At 39.2% G+C, this 19,242-nt stretch overlaps 1 protein-coding gene across 1 annotated transcript in view; it reads left to right on the top strand.

The window, feature by feature from the left end:
• Positions 1 to 924: 924 nt before the first annotated feature.
• Positions 925 to 19,242, top strand: part of LOC122806335 (adenosine receptor A1-like) — a 417,409-nt gene continuing 399,091 nt past the window's right edge. The window contains exon 1 of the mRNA XM_044076660.1: positions 925 to 2,446. Coding sequence (XP_043932595.1) covers positions 2,103 to 2,446 — 344 coding nt within the window. The 5' untranslated portion in view covers positions 925 to 2,102. The remainder of the gene's footprint in view (positions 2,447 to 19,242) is intronic.

Below are 19,242 nucleotides of genomic sequence, written 5' to 3'. Positions count from 1 at the left end.
ACTAATGGCTCAGCTAACCAGAAAGAGAATGAGAACTGAATGGCAGAAAGGTTAAAAAGGGGAAATATGGAAGCAGTGAGGAGATGAGGAATGAATAATTCAGATGTTAAGTAAATTGGCAAGAATTATGTATTTTGGCAAACGTAATATAGCACATTAGTAAGACAAGCAAGAGAAGGGAAATATTACAGAATTAAAAAAATACAGGCATGGACAAGTGCATTAAACACCAGTCAGACAGAGAGAGGTAGCTTATAAATGCCTGGTCCCCAATATCCTATTTGGATACAGGACATCATTCTTCTGAAAAAACTTGGCTAGGCTTAGAATCCCCCCCCCCCCCTCCTTCAAGTTAGCCTAGTAACAGTTTATGAATCGATGACCTATAGCATTCTATATTTAAAAAATTTAACTGCCCCACATTAAAATAAAGCACTGTATGTCTTACTCCCAATATTTAAAATATCAGCGTATCGTTACATGCTTCACTGCATTGTGTTTTGTTGAAGCAATGGAAGTAAAGGTGGTGCTGATGGAAGGACAGAAAAGCACTAAGATAGCTTGGTCTGTAACTAAGCAATTTATGTGTCACTTTGCCTGAGTGGCACATCTTACGGTGACGCTGTCCCACTGTAGCTGAATGGAGCTCAGCGGTGTTTGTAAATATACCGTGTGCGTTCTGGAGTTAATATGTTAACAGTACGTTTTATATAATGAGGTACGAAACCATGAGCAATAATCTGTAGAACTGGGGAGAAAATACCAGTTTTCCAGGTGTGTGTGTGTGTGTGTGTGTGTGTGTGTGTGTGTGTGTGTGTGTGATTCATGCATGTGTCAGTGAACACACGATTTTACGTACAACCTTACGAATGAAGCTTTGGGTGGGGGGTTCTATTTCCAGAATGAGGTACCTTTTCCTCTTCTTCCACTTAACCACTTGCCATTTAATGCAAAGACCTACTGAGTTTTTACGCGGCGCATTTGTAAAGCTCCCTTTATTACAGTAGGACATTACCGTGTGCCTTGACCCGTGACATAAGTAGCCAGTTTGCTGGAAAGGAAAACAAATCTGAATTCATTTTATCGCTTATGGATATCTTCCTCCTGTGGGGTAATGGACGTCTAGCTGGTAGAAATAAAAGGCTAGTTGCGTATTTCTACCCGGTTTGCAGCCAGGGCTAGTTATAAATGATAACCCACTAGACCTGAGGGGTCAGTAAGCTTCGGGTGTCCCTTTAAAGCAGAGCCCCGTCTGACGCCATGTGAGAAGTAGCCTGCAGAGCTGCTACATAAAAGGCGTGTGCGGCAACTAGTGCGGACATAACAACTGTGTGACTGTGCAGCTGCTGCTGAAGGTGAAACGGGGCACTGGCACAAGTGGACTCATAAGTCCGCCCTGTGCGCAGGTTTTGCATTCAGATTTGGGATCGTGCCATGCATGCTAGAAAGGATGAGACTACCTACTGCCTTATTGTGAATGAAACTGCAGCAGGACGACGGCTGCTGCGTGACTGGATGGACTGCTGAAGGGCTGGAACTAGTGACCACCCAAGACCTAGACAATGGTGCATTTGGTGTCATTTTTACACTTGGTCTCTGGTTATTGCTGATCTTTAGAAACTAACTGAGATGTGTCCCCTATTGCCTGGTATGTAGAGAAGGGTCATGCTGTAGAGGACAGCAAACACAGAGGGCTGCAGCAGGCTTGCAACAGAAGGGCTCACAGCAAGTCGGAACTGGAAATTAAAGATGATTAAAAGACGAGTAAGCCTAGATTTAATTTTCTGCTGAACCATGACGGTTTTATAAAAAATGATCGCAATTTAAAAGTAAATGGGCCATCAGCTACAGTACAGAGCGCTGTGGAGATAACTATTACGTTTACTTCTTTGTTCCAGGTTGTCCTGGGTCTCTGACAGATCCTTCTTTTTCTAAGCGATGAAGACGATGCAGAGAGTACTGGATGAGTTTGGATATGTTCTTCATAGCTGATTGCATGCATCGGTCCTGTAAGGTGGGACTAGTCAGTGGGACATGGCACTAGCCACTGCTCTCTTTCCCTGATGATGTTCTTCAGCTGAGCTCAACGGTGTGAGTCCGGGATGTCTGACAAGAACAACTCCAGGTTCCAGCCAGTGTATATTGGAATAGAAGTGGTCATAGCCCTAGCCTCCGTATTTGGGAATGTCTTGGTTGTGTGGGCTGTCAAATTAAACAGGTCCTTGCGAGATGCTACCTTCTGTTTCATTGTATCCCTGGCACTGGCCGATATCGCAGTAGGAGCATTGGTCATTCCACTGGCAATAACCATTGACATTGGCCTAAAGACGGAGTTTTACAGCTGCCTGCTCATTGCCTGTGTTGTACTGGTTCTAACCCAAAGTTCGATCCTAGCTCTGCTGGCCATTGCTTTCGATCGTTACCTCCGAGTCAAGATTCCAATTAGGTAAGGGACTGGCGACTGGCTGAGCAGTGAGTTTGGGTCCAAACTTGACCTGACTTTTATTTAATCAGGTGTGTGTGTGCGTGTGTGTGTGTTTACAAATTAACTAGTAGTAGTCGTTACACTAAACTATCCACCGTGTTGCCCAAGTCTTCTCTAGTACCCGTGTATTTTTTTGTTTTGTTTTCAAAATGCCTGTAAATAACGCCGTAACAGATCAGAACTTAAGCTTACATTTGCAAGAATCAGTGTGACTAGTGACCCACATTTCCCAGATCTAACCATACCTCTCAACTACCCAGATTTTCGCATAATGCCCAGATTTTTGCCTCATATTTTTGGTCTGGTCCACGTAGAATTTGTGGTTTTCTGGCAAATCGGTGAGGTTGAAGTCACCCAGTAATGACATACATGAAAATTTCAGACCTCGCAGCCTTCAGAAAAATGTACGCTAAAGCAAAACGTTATTCTAGCAACTTTCCGAGTTTGTAAGAGCAATATTTACAGCCTGTACCTATTATGGGGCTATTTTCCACCCATTATTTTTGTCGTTGTCCAGATTTATTGTGCTAGTGACTAGTGATATGTTCTGTAAAACTGTACTATCTCATTAGTGGTGACTCTGAAGGTAGACAATCCACAATGGCAGAAAGCCGCCCTGTCCTTTCTATACTTTACAATGAGCGCAGCGCACGGTTATCTAGGCAGTGGGCACTGCATTATCGTTTGGGGAACCTCATATTCATCTCCTACATATGCTTTTGGGCTAAATATGGGGTGAATATATTTACAGTGACTTTCATTTTTTGTCCGTGGAGAAGAGTACATCTTTTGGCTACTCTCTCTTTTAATATATACTTACAATTTTATAGCCTGCAGACGCACAAAGGGGAACAAAAAAGGAAGCTAATTAGCAGGAAGTAAACAGGGCCAAAGGGTATCTGCTCGGTTTGGTCAGAACTTCAGGTATCATACAACTGAGTGATCTGCCCAGGTGGTTTAAGCATACCTCTCTTTAAGGCATGAATTCCGGACAGAGCCAAAAAATAGTAAGGATGAAGGTAAGTACAGAGCCTCAAAATCATAGGCATATTTTAAATATTGCTGTTAGAAAGATGAAGAATTAACATTTTTTTGCATTAATATGCATTTTTCTGAAGGATATGATGTCTGAAACTCATTATTTACTCGCCAGAAAAAAAACACAAATTTTATAAAGAACAGACCAAAAATATGAGGCAAAAATACGGGCATTCTGCAAAAGTGTGGGTGCACAGATGATAGACAATGAAAATTGTAGAATTTAGGGAGAATAACATCAAAATACCCCTTACTAAATTTGCTTTCTTCTTTCCACTCAATGTACAGCTGCGCTTTGACAGAGACATCCTTCAGAAAGGGCAAACGTGTGTGTTTTTTTTGGGGGGGGGTTGTCTTTGCAAAGGCGAGCTGCCTCGTCCTGTCATTAGTTGCTTTGTTGAAGTCGAACAATGGTAAGGGGTTTGAAGACCACATAACTGGGCCAGCCGTAGGTGATGGTGACCAGATTACAGCCGTATACACACTCTGTGCGGCTTCCGCTACCTTTTGTTTTGAGCTTCTGTGTATATTGTTAAGGTTTGCTCGATTATGCAGGTCCAGTCCTGCTAGCTGCAGCTTGTTCTTGCTGTTTTGCATCATCCCGTTCTTTAAACAGAGTTTGTAGTCTGTGTTACATATTGGGGTTACAAAAGACCAAAGACGCATTCCAAAGGGACACATTACCTGACTCTGCCAGGCAGAAAAGGGACCCCAAGGAGAATGAAATGAGGGATATTGTTGTGGTTAGCACGATGTCATGTTCTTGTAAAGTATTTGGAGCTGCAACATCGTACACCACCACATTATACAAACTCAGCATTTTCTCCAGTAAATACTGCCATTAGCCATGCAGTGTGCCTTTATAACCTAGGAGCCGATAGCAAGTCACCTTCCAAACATCACTTTCCCTTATACCGTCAGTGTGCTTCAGGGCATGAACAGAAATTACCAATCTTAATTCACTTACATGAAAATATGAATGCCAACCCGTTTATGTTGTCGAAATTAAGCGGAATTAAGACATCTAGGCTTTCCTTTGAATGTAACAGTACAGAAACGAAAGCTCAGTATTTTGGACTAAAATACTGATCCTCCTGTTACTTTCATATTAAATTCTGGGGTACACGAACGACTCAGTAATGCACTCATAACTCTGTACTCTACTTCATATCCATGGCACATAATACATTTTTCATATACGAAGTCCTGTAGCTGCTGATTTATGGGTTTACCTTTGTAATATATGTTTTTAAGTGAGTGAAACAAACTCATGAACCTTGACTGGCCGAAAGCAGTATGAAGGATAACAAACGGCACACTACTGTCATACAATAGGAAACAATTGCACCCCACCTTTTGTGACTCATATAAACGCACAGATTAAAAAAAATAATTACAATTTACGCAGAGCAATATGGCTATCCGTGCCATTGTCTTCTCTGTTTTAAATGAATTAACTGCTTACAGAATAATTTAACTTGCCATAATTTGAAACGTGTCACTTCAAGGCTATTCTTTGCACACAGCAGGAGAAATAAAGGCCTGCAGAAATTATATGAATGGAGAACAACAGTGTTAGATGACAAAAGGGATTACATACATCAGGGAGACTGGAAGCTGAAGGGGATACTAAATGCATTGTATACTTACTGTGTTTGTATAAATAATATACTCATAAATGCCACAGAGTCATCTGAAATAGCTCATCGCTGCATTTTTCTACCGCGGTGTAAGCTGCCAAGATGAATGCAAATTATGAGACGTACATTGTATAGGAAGTTTCAGGTGAGTGTAGTCCCACATTTGGTTATTAAAGAATAAGCCTAGCATTATCTTACGAAACAAAAGAACGAGTGCGTTTTTGCACCAAAAAAAAAAAAAAAAAAAAAAACTACACACAGCTATAGTAAATGTGTAGAATTTGAGCATTGGAAAAAAATAATCTTTTTTTATGTTTCTGTTGCTTGTTAACCTATAGTTGCTGATAGCAGGGATTTTTAATGCTGTAGTTCATGCAATGATTTAAGAGCATCCTAGACATAGAGAGATGTATTGTTATGAAGCAGTTTAGAAGTGGGCATCCTTCGTGGTCTGCTTAACGAGTCCCAAGTATAGCTTCTTTGTTTACCTGAATGCGAACACTGCAACAGTAATTACTTGCTATACCAGATGGCGACTGTCCATCTCATTAGTGCAAATTAAAAGTTAGTTATTATACACACAATATTATTAACAACACCTACATCAGAATGAGAAGCAAAATCCAGTCATTGTTACTTCAAAGCACTATATTTGTCAGTAAAGCAAAATATATGCTTTGTCATTTTGACTGAGCATACACCAGCAACATAATGTATACATTATTCTGACAGTAACATAGATGTTGGCAGTATCTGGTTAAATGTAACTCTGACTGTGATTGTAAAGTGACCTTTTTATGTACAAATAATCTCAGGTTTTCACATATAGACCATATATTTCTACTGAATTTGATAACTGTGACATAAGCAGTTCTGTAATTCATTTAGACCATTCATTTGTACTGCATCTCATAACTGTGACATTAGTAAATTTTGTAATTCATGCTGTAATATTTGTACTGGGCATAATGTCCATTTGTTTAAAATATAAAGACTGCTTGTCACATTACTTGGTCAATACACAAAAACAGCATCCAAAACATGTCAACCAATCATTATATCACAAGTACAACACATAGATACACAGTACCTTGAAAAAGGAAACATTTGCTTTTCTGATGCATCGGCCAAAATCTGAACACATTTATTTTATTTATTTTATATTTGCTTACTGGGAAAGTCTGACTGGGTGGAGGCCCATTTTTAGTGGAGGTCCGGGGAGAAAAGCTCCACATAGTAAAAATTACATACCAAACATTAGATGTGAAAGCTCCACATAGTAACATATATGAAAAACATACCATATTTGGTGTTTTATACAATGAAAGAGTCATACCATAGGTAAACATTTTAAAAGTAATTATACAAAGATAGTAAGATAAATATAAAATAGCCCAGTTTGTATGATCCAGCAATGTTGCGGTTGATCAGGCTAGGCGAGGGAAAGAGAAGTGGAAATAGGTTCATATGTTAGTATTATGTTAGTGTTATGTTAGTATTATGTTAGTATTATGAGAAGGACAAAGAAGTAGTAGTTGACTTCCTTAGCCTGGACTATTACATGAGCAAAGCCATGAGTTGGTTAAATAAATTTTGAATCGTTTTTTGAATTGGTTGGGTTACTGGTGGTTTTGATAGAAGGAGGGAGAGTGTTCCAGGCTTTTGCTGCTTGAGAGGAATATAGAGAATCGCCTGCAGTATTTGTAGATTTGGTAACCTGTAGCAGTGATTTATTTGTTGAGTGAAAAGTATGATTATTGGAATAGGGTTGTGTAATATTTATGAGAGCTGGAGTTTTTTCATACTGGCAGAAAAGTTTATGAGCCATGGTTAACTGGTTGTATGTTAAGAGTTGTGGCAGTTCTAACCAGGAAAGTTTTTTAAAGGCTTGACAGTGGTGTATCCTATGTGTAGAGTCAGTCACAATTTTTGCTATTTTGTTATAGCATGTTTCTACTTTAAGTCTGATTTTTTAAGATTGGTTAATATGGGGGAGGTATAGAGGAGTGTTGTAAAGAGGTATGACAGGGCTGTTGCTACTCTAGTGTTTCCTGTAAAAAATCTTTTGTTTTTGTACAGAGTTCCAATTCTTTTGTGTCATCTTTATTGTTTGCGTCATATGTAGGTCAAAACTCATCTTATTGTCAATTATGACACCAAGTAGCTTTGTTTGTTGATCAGATGTAATTTTTGTATTATCACTAGCAGTAATGAGAAAGGTTGGTTGGGGCGTTTGAGGGTCTGGTTGAATTTGGTTTTATTAGGGTTAAGTATGAGCATTTGTTAGCCATGATTCAATTTCAGTGAAGGACTTTTGTGTTATGTCTTGAAGCTGTTGTATGGTAGTTGCTGAACATATAAGTGTAGAATTATCTGTGTATTGGATTATGGAAGCTGGGGGGGGGGGGGTGGTAGTGTTGAGGTTGTTAGTAAATATTCTGAAAAGAAAAGGACCAAGGATGGATCCCTGTGGGATTCCTAGTGTGACTGGAAGTGTGGGGGGGTAGGTCTTGGAGCCATTTTACTGCTTGTTGATGGCCTGTTAGGTAACTTTTAAACCATGCAAGAGCAGAAGGCTGAGGTTAAGATTGGTGAAAACATTTAGTAGTTGGTAGTGGGAAACTTTATCATAGGCTTTAGACATGTCTAGAAAGACCAACAATACTATTTTCCCATTGTTTCTGAAATGATTATTGGTGTTGGTGAAGCTGAGAAGGGCGATTGTGGTGCTATGATAGGGCCTAAAGCTGTGTTGTGTTTTGGTGAGTAGTCGATGTTTTGGTGAGTGAGATACTGCAGAAGTTGAGAATGGATGCATCATTCTAGAAGTTTAGAAAGTGGAGAGAGTATAGCGATAGGGCTATAATTTGTGAATTCAGTTGAAATATCCACTTTATGTAAGGGTATTATGCGTGAAATTTTTCAAATAGTTGGGACATTTTGTTCAGCTATGGAGCAATTAAGAAGTATCAATACAGAGTAGGAAATGACTCTGGCTGCTACTTTTAGGAATTTGGCTAATAAGTTATCAGCTACTGTCGTGGTAGATTTGAGTTTCTTTAGTAGTTTTTTTACGGTACTTCTAGAGATGGGTTGGAATGACAAAGTATTACTATTATTGTTAGTTGGTCTAGATGCTGTTGATAGACGGATTGGGTTATTTTTGGTTAGGGATAAAATACTTTCAGTGAAATACTTGTTAAATTGTTCGGCGGTGGTACCTAAGCTGTCTAGTAAGTTAGGGGGAGGGGTTGAACTAAAATTTGTCTGAATGGTGGTAGTATTATGGGAAAATTAGATGCACTGCTATTGTGGGCTTCCCCCTTCACCTTAGTAATAGGTCCTAAACCTATTACTGTCCAAGCCCTTAATGTGTATCTTAAATTAAAAAAAAAGTAAACAAGAAAAAAGAAACGTACCATAACTCTACCGCTACACTATAGACAGCTTGGACACTCACCAAGCATGAGCACACACACACAAACACACACACACACACACACACACACACACACACACACACACACACACACACACACACACACACACACACACACACACACACACACACACACACACACACACACACACACACACACACACACACACACACACACACACACACACACACCTACCACACATTTCATTTACCTGTTCCAGCAAAATTCACACTGGAAAAAGCAACCATTCGATAAACCTGACTTTCAGCTAAAAAAACAACACACTTTTGCCTGTCAACCGAATAAACAGAACCTGTTTATATTGCTTGAGTCACTTTGTACTGTCTTGGATGCTGTAATCCAACTGCAACATTGTACAGTTGCTTAATTCATTCTCATCTAATAAGAAAATAAGTTAGCCAAATCCTGCTAAACTCAATAGTAGAACAAACCTGATTGCTGTACAAAATCTGAAATGTCTGCCTTTATCTCCTGGTGAGTATAAATTTACAAATAACTTAGTATATCGGTATTCTGGTATTCCTAAGAGTGTATTTCACACTCAGAACACTTGCAGAATGGCATTCATTAGTGACTTTCACATTGGGTACCTTTTTAAAGTGACATTCATCAGTGTATAGCTCACAGTGGCCACCTTGGTATAGTGTCATTTTTCAGTGTGGAAGTTACATTGTATACAGCAAGAAGGTGACATACAGTGTATGGTTCACACTATTTACTGGTGCAAACAGTGTATGGTTCACACTGTTTACACCAGTAAGGTAATATTCATTAGTGTGCACTTTACTCTGGGTAAACTGGTAAAGAAGCATTCTTCAGTATGCGATTCACTCTGGGTACACAAGTAAGGTAGCATTTATCAGTGTGAAATTCACACCGAGTACATTGTTAATGTAGCATTCATGAATGTGTATTTCACAATGGGTACACTAGCAGGGTGGCATTTGATTTAACTGCAAAGTGGCATTTGTCAGTCACAGCATTCTTCGGTGTGTATTTCACAGTGGGTACATTGGTTACGTGGCATTCATTAGCATGAGTTTCACATTTGCTAGGTCAAGTTGTTAGCTAGTCTTCAGCTTTATATTTCTACAAGCTTGCTTCACACAGTATCAGTTGGTCTTTTAGTCATTATTCTGTAAACACTTGGCAGTTTTCTAGGTTTTATAACATTTTGGCTGCAGATCCTGTCTTTATGTAATTGTAAGCGATGTCCTTGTCAGTCAGTAGTTTCCCAGTCCCTTTCATGTACTCACATTTAAGCTTTTGTATAACATTTTTCATTAAGCAGTTCCCCTTATGCCAAGCTAGCTTGTTGGCAGTTTCACATACCCCTGTTGCCATTGCTGCTTCTGCACATCTTCCTTGATTTTTCAGCTTCCTACAAGCACTGTGTGACCCCCCCCCCCCCGTCATGAAAGTTTCTGTTATGTGTTGTGAGTACAGATCCAGTATGGTGTATCTCAGCTGGCTAAAATGTACTCATATTTTTGAAATGCATATCTCCACCCTATCAGTTCTGTTTTTCAACAAATAGTTTAAAGAAATCCCAATCCCTCTGAGCTACATGCTCTAGGGACCTAAACCTTGTCACCACAATAAACAGAACATGCTGGAGGGATAGATTCCTGTCCCAGAGACTTCCCATACTCTGGAACAAACTCCCTATCTATATCAAACAAAGCTCCTCATTAGCACTCTTCAAGAAGAATCTTGATGGTTGGATGGGAAATAGGAAATTCTCCCCGGGGATCACCTCTGTGGCTCTGCTCGACAGTGGCACAGGAAAATAATTTTCTTGGGTGGCAAAAGCCAGGGTACCTTTTTAGCTGGGCTTGTATAGGCCCCAGGGTCGATAGCCTAGTACCTACCTATGAACATATGTATTTGGGGCTTTGCCTCCTTCTTAGAGTAACAAATAATGATGCCTTTTTTATGTGTATAGAGCCTTTTCTTTCAAGCATGTCCCAAGCAGTGAGCAGTTTGTACTCAACCTAATGTCCACAAGGACAGTCTGCATGAGCTCCTACTGAACATACCTCTCAACCATCCAGATTTTCCTAGAACGTCTAGATTTTTGTCTCATAATTTTGGTATATTTCTTTAAAATTGTGGCCTTCTGGCAAAACACTGGTAAATCACTGAGGACTTAAGTCAGAAAATTATGGCATACACTTGAGTTTTAGACTTCATATCCTTCAGAAAAATCATGTTCGGGTAAAACCTGTTATTGTGTCAACTTTCTATGTTTTTAGAGCAATATTTAAAAAGTGACCCTATTCTGGAGTCTCTCCCCATTATTTGTAGCCTTGTCCAGATTTCTTGCTCTAAGAGGTTGAGAGTTATGGTACTGAATAACTTCATAGTGAAGCAGCCCAAACAAGCACTGCATAAATATTATGATACATTTTACATGGATGACAGGGCATGGTGCTTTGATACAACTCAGTATTGTTGTATTCCCTTGGCAAAACTGAGTAAAGCTATACAACATATTGAGATGTAGAGTAGTGCTGGAGGTCTTTTTTTTTTTGGGGGGGGGGGTTCTTGGTTATAATCCTTTATTGAATGCAGTTAATGGTTAGTGCCTAAGAAAAGGCAGTTGGCTCAGATATGTCCACATTGTGCTTAACTATAGTGATCACAGTTGTTGCAGTGCTGTGCTTAAACATATGTTTTTGTTGCAGTGCTGCTTGTAAACAGACTGTCTTACTGCTTCACTGTTGTATACAAATGCTGTTTAGGGCTGCAGTGGAGCACTTAAACCAGTCTGACATCTGGGGTCTATATTATATCATCGAACGCTTAAAAAAAGTGAACGATGAATAATCAACCCCATGTAAGTGAAAGCTTACAATCTCGAAAGCTCAGAACAGTGATTTTTTTCCCAAGGGATAAAAAAATCACTGTTCCAAAAAAAAAAAAAAGGAAAAAGAAAAAAAAAATTGAAACAATACATAAAGTGCCCCCCCACACCCCCCACTTAAATATACCAACACCGAGATCGCACTACAGTGCCGAAAATGGAAAAGTAATGGAAGCAGCCAAGCGAAATCTTTCCCTGGGAAATAATTCATTTAAAAAACTCTTCACTATTTTGCCTTTTCGTTGTTTTAAGTTCGACCAAGACGCATTAGATACAATGCGTCTTCAGTCATCTAATACGAACCCGACATCTAGATGCTGTACCTTCTCCAGCAGCCCTGTACTAAAACATGCTGCCTCACTGCTGCAGCGCTATACTTGAATACACACTCTCAGTGGGTATCACTACTGCAGCACCATATATGAGCACTTCTCACTGTTGCAGTTTTGCACTTGATCACACTATTACACTGCAGCAACTTTTTACTTAAACACAGCATCAGTCTGTTGTAGAGCTATGCTGACTCCATATCAATGCAGCAAACTTTTACCTGAGCATACTGTTTCTCTGCTGCATCCCTGTTCTTAAAGACACTGTCAGAATATTGTAGCATTTATGGGGTTCCTATTAGAATGATGAAAACGCATTTTGTTGAATGCGTTTTCGTTGACACATACAGAGCAAACAGGCAAAACAGAGAAGCGGCTGTTCAGCGAACTCTTTCCCTGGGAAAGAAGTCACTTGACCACTTTGTTGCTTTGCCATGTTCTGCACTGTAGTGTGGTCCCTTGTCCAGTATAGCTCCCAAGCATGAATGTGCAACAGTTACTGACCTTAGGGTTAGGGTTAGGGTGCGGGTTAAGGTAAGTGCATATGTATGAAAGTGTTTACTGTTTTTTATTTTTGCGTTAGATGTATGGTTGAGTTACATGTGTATGGGTTTTCAGCTGTTTACTTTTGTTTTGCGGGGTTAGAATTAGGGTTAAGGTAAGTGTGTATGAGTTTGGAACTGTTTACATAAATGTGCAAGAGTTACTGACCTTAGGGTTAGGGTGCGGGTTAAGGTAAGTGCATATGTTTTAAAATGTTTACTTTTTTTTTTCGTTAGATGTATGGTTGGGTTACGTGTATATGTGTATTCAGTTGTTTACTGTTTTTTGGGGGGGTACAATTAAGGTTAGGGTACGTGTGCTGTGTTTGGAAGTGTTTAATGTGTTTTTTTTTTTTTTTTTGGTTGGAACAGCAATTTCTTTCCCTAGGAAAGAAATCGCTGTTCTCTGGTTTCGACATTTTCAGCTTTCACTAAAACTGTGTTGATGAAACATCGTTCGTTGTTTTCAGTGTTTGATGTTTTAATATAGACCCCATTTATGCACCTTAAACATACTGACATGTTGCCATAGTGCAGTAGTTGAGCACACTGACTCAGTATTGCTGTGTTTTACTTGGGCATGCTGTCTTACTGTTGCAGTGCTCTAGTTAAATGCAAGTGTCATTGCTGCAGTGCTGTCTCACTGATGTGGTATTTATTCCCCTTAAATAGTGTCTCACTGCTGCAGCAGCATACTTATACATATCTGTATCACTGCCACAGTGGTGCAGTTAAACACAGTCGCACTGATGCAGTGCTGAACATAAGATGGCTTATGGTTTTCAGACAACTGCAGTGCCATAGTTAAGTACAACGCCTCCCTGCTATAACACTCAACTGAAACACAGTCTCTCTAATGCAGTGCTATACATAAATCTACTGTTTCACTACTGCAGTGCTATACTTAAAGCAAGTGCCTCACTTCACCTTTGCTATACTAGAACAGAGAGTGTCAGTGCTGCAGTGCTGTACTAGAAAAGAGAGTGTCAGTTTTGCAGCTCTGTACTAAAACAGTCAGTGCTGCAGTGCTGTACTAGAACAGTGTCAGTGCTGCAGCACTGTGCTAGAGCTGTGTGTCACTGCTGTAGCACTATACTAGAACAGTGTCACTGCTGCAGTGCTGCACTTAAACTGTCTCACAGTCCTGTATGTAAACTTAAATCGTCATTCCTGTAGTGATACACTTAAACTCACTGTCTCAGTGTTGCAACTGCTAAACACACTATCTCTGTACTAGAGTATTAATTTACCTTAACACAATCATGATTATTATAAATTATGGAACTCACTCCCACCCACAATTACCTCCGTACCATCATGCACCCACTTCAAAACTTTACTAAAAGCACACCTAAAAACATGCTGGCTATGCCCTTGCAACTCCCACTCTAATATCACCCACCCCATCCAACCACTACCTTTCTTTCCACTCCACTAACTACCTTGGTTATAGCAAGCTCAGATGCTCATAAGCCTAGTACTTATTATACAGCAGGAACTTCTCATTGTAACATTTGTTAATGACTGTTATGTACTTCACAGATAAAGATTCTAGCTGTCTACTGATGTACTATGTTCTTCATCTGTAAATATGTTGTAAGTAATTGCTATGTTAAATTGTTAATCGCTATGTAATCCAAAGTATCTACTGTCTGTTTATTTTTCTGTGGAGCTTTTCTCCCCGGGCCTCCGCTGAAAATGGACGTACGTCCAGTCGGACACTCCCGATCAACAAATTTAAATAACTAAATAAATAAATGATGCAGTGCTGCACTTAAAGACACTTACTTAAACAGACTAACTACTGCAACAATCAAAAGGCATCATCTGTCTGACAGGTGCTGTACTTTAAAACCCTACCTCCTTGTATACTTAAAACATTGCATCAGTGCTACACAATTCATTTACCTCTGGCCATTATATTATCATACAAAGCTGTTGGTTCGTTCCCTTTGTAAACCACACATGAAACCCAGTTATGTAACACAGCTACATGAGTTAGGGTACACTTACAGTGATATTACTAGGCAAGATTAGTGGTCAGAACCTCAGATTAAGAAGAATCAATGCAGAAACAGCAGCGACTCATAGTTCGGTTAATATGAGAAAAGCTAGGCAATGTAACAGAAAAAAACAGTGAAAATCTTTGGAGAAGTTTCATTTCGGTATTCTTCACATATGAATATTTTTATTCTGTGGTTATCTCACATAAATAAGCATGAAAACTTCTACCTGGAGACAGAAAACATTAAGTGAGCAGTCTGGCAGTTTAGTGCAGAGGGCCACACCTATGAACTGATATGAACTGCACTATATAATTTTGGGTTTCTGTTCCTCACAAAGAATTTGACTATGTAAATAAGTGAAAATTAATGTGGACCTAATTGAATTACTTGTTAGCAATTAAGTAAAATCAAATGTCAAAGAAAAGCTAACAAGTGAAAGGCAGAGGGAGGCCCCATAAGCCATGGACTTATTGAGTTACATTTACAATGCCAGAGCTGTTTACATGGGGGGGAGTGGTCTTTGGTGGTAGATATGTATCCTTACATCACTGAGATCATGATCATACCAGAGTAGGAGACGGCAAATAAAACTCTTTAGTTTCTACATATGACTCGTTCTAATGCAAATCGCCTAACAATATCACATTTTACTAATTTATATGCCTCTGTATTTATTTTGCACAATGACATTTCTGGAATTATATTTCTGCAGCACTGGTAAAATTACTTTTTCCCAGTGCCAGCTCCCAAAATATCAGCATTCCGTTGAATTGTTCTTTCATGTACACATCAGGAAAACCATGGCTTTGTGCTAGATCCATGTAACACACCTGCTTGTAAAGTTCTTTTATTACAGGCACTCTTACTTCATATTTTATAATTATAGTTGGCCCAATCTTGGGTTTATTACCAAAGCATCACACAACTGGGAAGATAGGCAATTAGGTCATCACTAACAGTTTCTGACACTGTAGAGACCCAGTCTATGCTGCTTTACTAAGTAATGCGTTTTGTTGGTATAGAACAGATGGGCAGGCTGTCACTGACTAAGTAGGCTAATCCTATAGTCACAAGATTGACTTCCTCAGTTTCTGTTTTCATATTGTGTCTGAGTGTGTAAGTTACTTATATAAAGCAAAACACTTGGGCCAGTGTAGAAAGAAACATTTGTTTCTTTTTGTGCAGCACAGTGGCACAGTGGACAGCATTGTCATCTCACAGCAAGAGGTTCCCTGGTTCAGTTCGCAGCTTTGGTGCCTTTTATGTGGAGTCTGCATATCCTCTCTTTTTTTGCTTGGGTTTCTGCCAGGTGCTCTGGTTTCCTCCCACATTCTAAATACATTCAGTGAGTTGAACATGTACTGTAAACTGGCCGTAGGTCTGAGTGTGCATGGGGGTGTGTGGTATGGAAGAATTACAGTGGCAGGACTAGCCACCCTGCAGTGTAAATCTCGGTTCTAGATAATTGTTACTGTTGAAGTGATAGTGACACCCAACTCCATGTGCAGAAATGGGAAAAAGGGGTTTTGGATAGATGCATGTATGTATGGATGGATGAATGAATATAAAGAAGCACGCATCCTACCTTATGACAGAAGAGACTAAATAAACATTAATACCTGGCAAGGTAGTTTGGGGAAATAATTTCAAAGAGGTATGGTGAGGTCATCTACTGGTGGCAAAGATGCTCTATGTCCTTTAAGCTACATCGTTTCCCAATGGTGCCACTCCCAGAGATGTACCCTACCTCAAGACATGAAAAAAGTAAATACCTTTAAAATATTCTGAATACAACTCAAGGAACATCTCAAAGCTAATATAAATGTTATTGCTTCTCAGACATGGCACATTTTCATTAGACTGCCTACTTTATTCTAATACTTTAGAAAATTATAACTCTAGAATGTATCTAAGATTACTTTTCTACAATACTCTTTTGGGACTTTTGTAAAATAATATGGTGATTCAGTCTGCATATTGGTGTCTAACTTGCAATAATTTAATGAATTTGTAATGTTGCTTCCCTATTGCCTTGGGGTGCAACTAAAAAGAGATTTTATCAAGGCCACCTACGTGGTTAACAAATATGAATCAATAAATACAGTTATTGTATTTTGAAAGTGAGTACTGATAGCCATAATATTAGTTTTGAAAGTATTAATTATACTTTTGTAGTAAGTACTTGCTCCAGCTGAAAGTAATTATCTACATTAAAAATAATTGGTCATAGTTGTTGGTGCCTCACATTGGCTTATTAGCACAATGGTATCAGAGACCAATCCATGTACTAGTATATATGAAGGGGATGGGATAAAAGTTCACAACATATTAGATGAAAAATATTGACTGCATTCTGATATGCATACTTACTTCAACATAGCAATATTTTTGAAGAGTTTGGTTTCCCTTTTCTATGCAGTTGTGTTTCATAGCATTTCTAGATGGATGAGATTGCTTAGAGTGTTGAATGACCCCTGTTTTTTGAGTTGGTGCATTTTTGGGTTTATCTGACATTCAGCCCTTAGGATGCTCATTATAAACATTAGCTTTGGAATGTATGAATTCCACATGCTGTTCTTCCATTAGAATGCAGCCAAGCCTGCCTTCGGAAACTAATGGTGTGTTTCGTGTCCTGAGGTTGTTTAACTGTCCGGACAGGCAGAAGGGAGTTGCCTGATGACCAGAAAAAAATGTAAAGAAAGCATATGTAATTACTTTTCAAAAAACAGCTTAAAATGTTTTTGTAGTACTAGATGTGTCTGCATTGTCTGTGTGTGAAGACTGCATGACTGACAATCAAAGAATGGTGTTCATTTTGTCTGCACTGTTTTCTTGTTTAAGAAAATGTTTATGTTCTGGGCCCAGGCAAAAACTGTGTTCTCTTTGTAAAACTAACAGACATGTTTTCTATGAATGCCTGGTTTAGCATGGTTATAGTATCCTAGGTGGCAGTGGCCAGAGCAATATTAACTGTGGACAGAGTAAATTTGTTGAAGTTTTTATTTATTGGGCATCTGTGAAGAAGTAACTAACAACCAACCACACTTTGACATGTTTGCATTCACTATTCGGGTGACAGTAAAGAGAAGTCCCCTACTTTCTGTCCGTTGCTATTGACTTATTACTGGTATGTTTGTAATTATTGTTGTTTTACAGGCACCAAAGTATTGTTTATTGAGAAAACCTCCATCATGTGGCCATTATCGAGTAGTGAGGTCAGTAAATAATGTGTGGGTGCCTAATACTAAAGTGGGCCTACAAGTTTTTGAATGCTTAGCAGCTCATGACATTCCTGTTCACTAGCAATTTTTCTGAATGGCAAGTGTCTTAAGTATCACTAGCCTGAGTTTGCTAATCTACCCAGCCCTCCTATCATTCAACTCTATTAAATTGCATCAACCTGGCAGAGCCCTGAATCTATCCCTAAAACTCCTGCCCTGTACCTAACTTTAAACTTAATTCTAGTTCTTTAACACTAACAGCAAAATTCCCATTGCATTCCCTAAACCTAGTGCTGCCAACTAACTGTACAATGATCCTAAACCCTAAGATCCCTGACTACTTTATAAAACCTCAAATTACTTTATTTGGATACAACAGCAAAGCTTTTGGGATTAATCCCTTCCTAGGTGCATATAGCCATAATTTAAAATCAGAGCTTTAAATATGGCACACGATCTCACCATCCAATAGAAGCTCTTCTTGTTTTACAAGCAAAAATGTGATTTAAAGACACAACCCTATATAGAATATACACAAATAATACAAAAAATGCATTTAAAACCATATTAGCTTATAGAAACATAATGAATATGTATATTTAGCCTGGGATGATTGCTTTGGTTAGTCTAAAACCTTTGCTAACCTATAAACAGATTAAACTGAAATGAACAATAATGTTTCATAGTATTATAATTAATTTACAGGGACACTGCCACTGCCTTGTGTAGCAACATTAGTTTAGAAGTTAATTTTATTTTTATAAAAGAAAATTGTATTTTACTTTTATACAAGTTCAAAGTTTGAAACAGGTTCATATGTTAATACAAATAAAACACTGTCATTCTGGTTATATTTTTGTGATATATAATATTTTGCCTGTCTTTTCAATTTGTATTTGAATGTTGGTATTCCACAATTCCATTGGAGTGGGTGGTATTATACAATTATGCATGCAAATTTTATGTTAGTCTGCATCCAGATTGTTGTCCAGATGTGCTTTCTTTTCATGGGCCTTTGTCCAGCTTTTTGATATTTCCAGAATGAGAGGTAATGTGATAGCTCCACTCACTCTGCATGGCTACCATACCTTATCCAAACATGGCATTGTGTGACAGCTCCACTCGCTCTGCATGGCTGCCATACCTGACCCAAACATGTCAATGTGTGACAGCTCCACTCGCTCTGCATGGCTTCCACACCTTACCCAAACACATCAATGTGTGACAGCTCCATTTGCTCTGCATGTCTGCCACACCCTACCCAAACACACCAATGTATGACAGCTCCACTCACTCTGCATGTCTGCCACACCTCACCCAAAGACATCAATGTGTGATAGATTCGCTCACTCTGCATGGCTGCCACACCTTACCCAAATATGTCATTGTGCGACAGCTCCACTCACTCTGCATGGCTGCCACACCTCACCCAAACATGTTATTGTGTGACAGCTCCACTCGCTCTGCATGGCTGCCACACCTTACCCACACACATGAATGTGTGACAGCTCCACTCGCTCTGCATGGCTGCCACACCTCACCCAAACATGTCAGTGTGTGACAGCTCCACTTGCTCTGCATGGCTGCCACACCTTACCCAAACACATGAATGTGTGACAGCTCCACTCGCTCTGCATGGCTGCCACACCTCACC

The sequence above is a fragment of the Protopterus annectens genome, chromosome 7.part0, assembly GCF_019279795.1.
Source record: "Protopterus annectens isolate FY-2018-M chromosome 7.part0, PAN1.0, whole genome shotgun sequence".
In the NCBI taxonomy this organism is placed as follows: domain Eukaryota; kingdom Metazoa; phylum Chordata; order Ceratodontiformes; family Protopteridae; genus Protopterus; species Protopterus annectens.
This window is presented reverse-complemented; position numbering and strand designations above follow the sequence as displayed.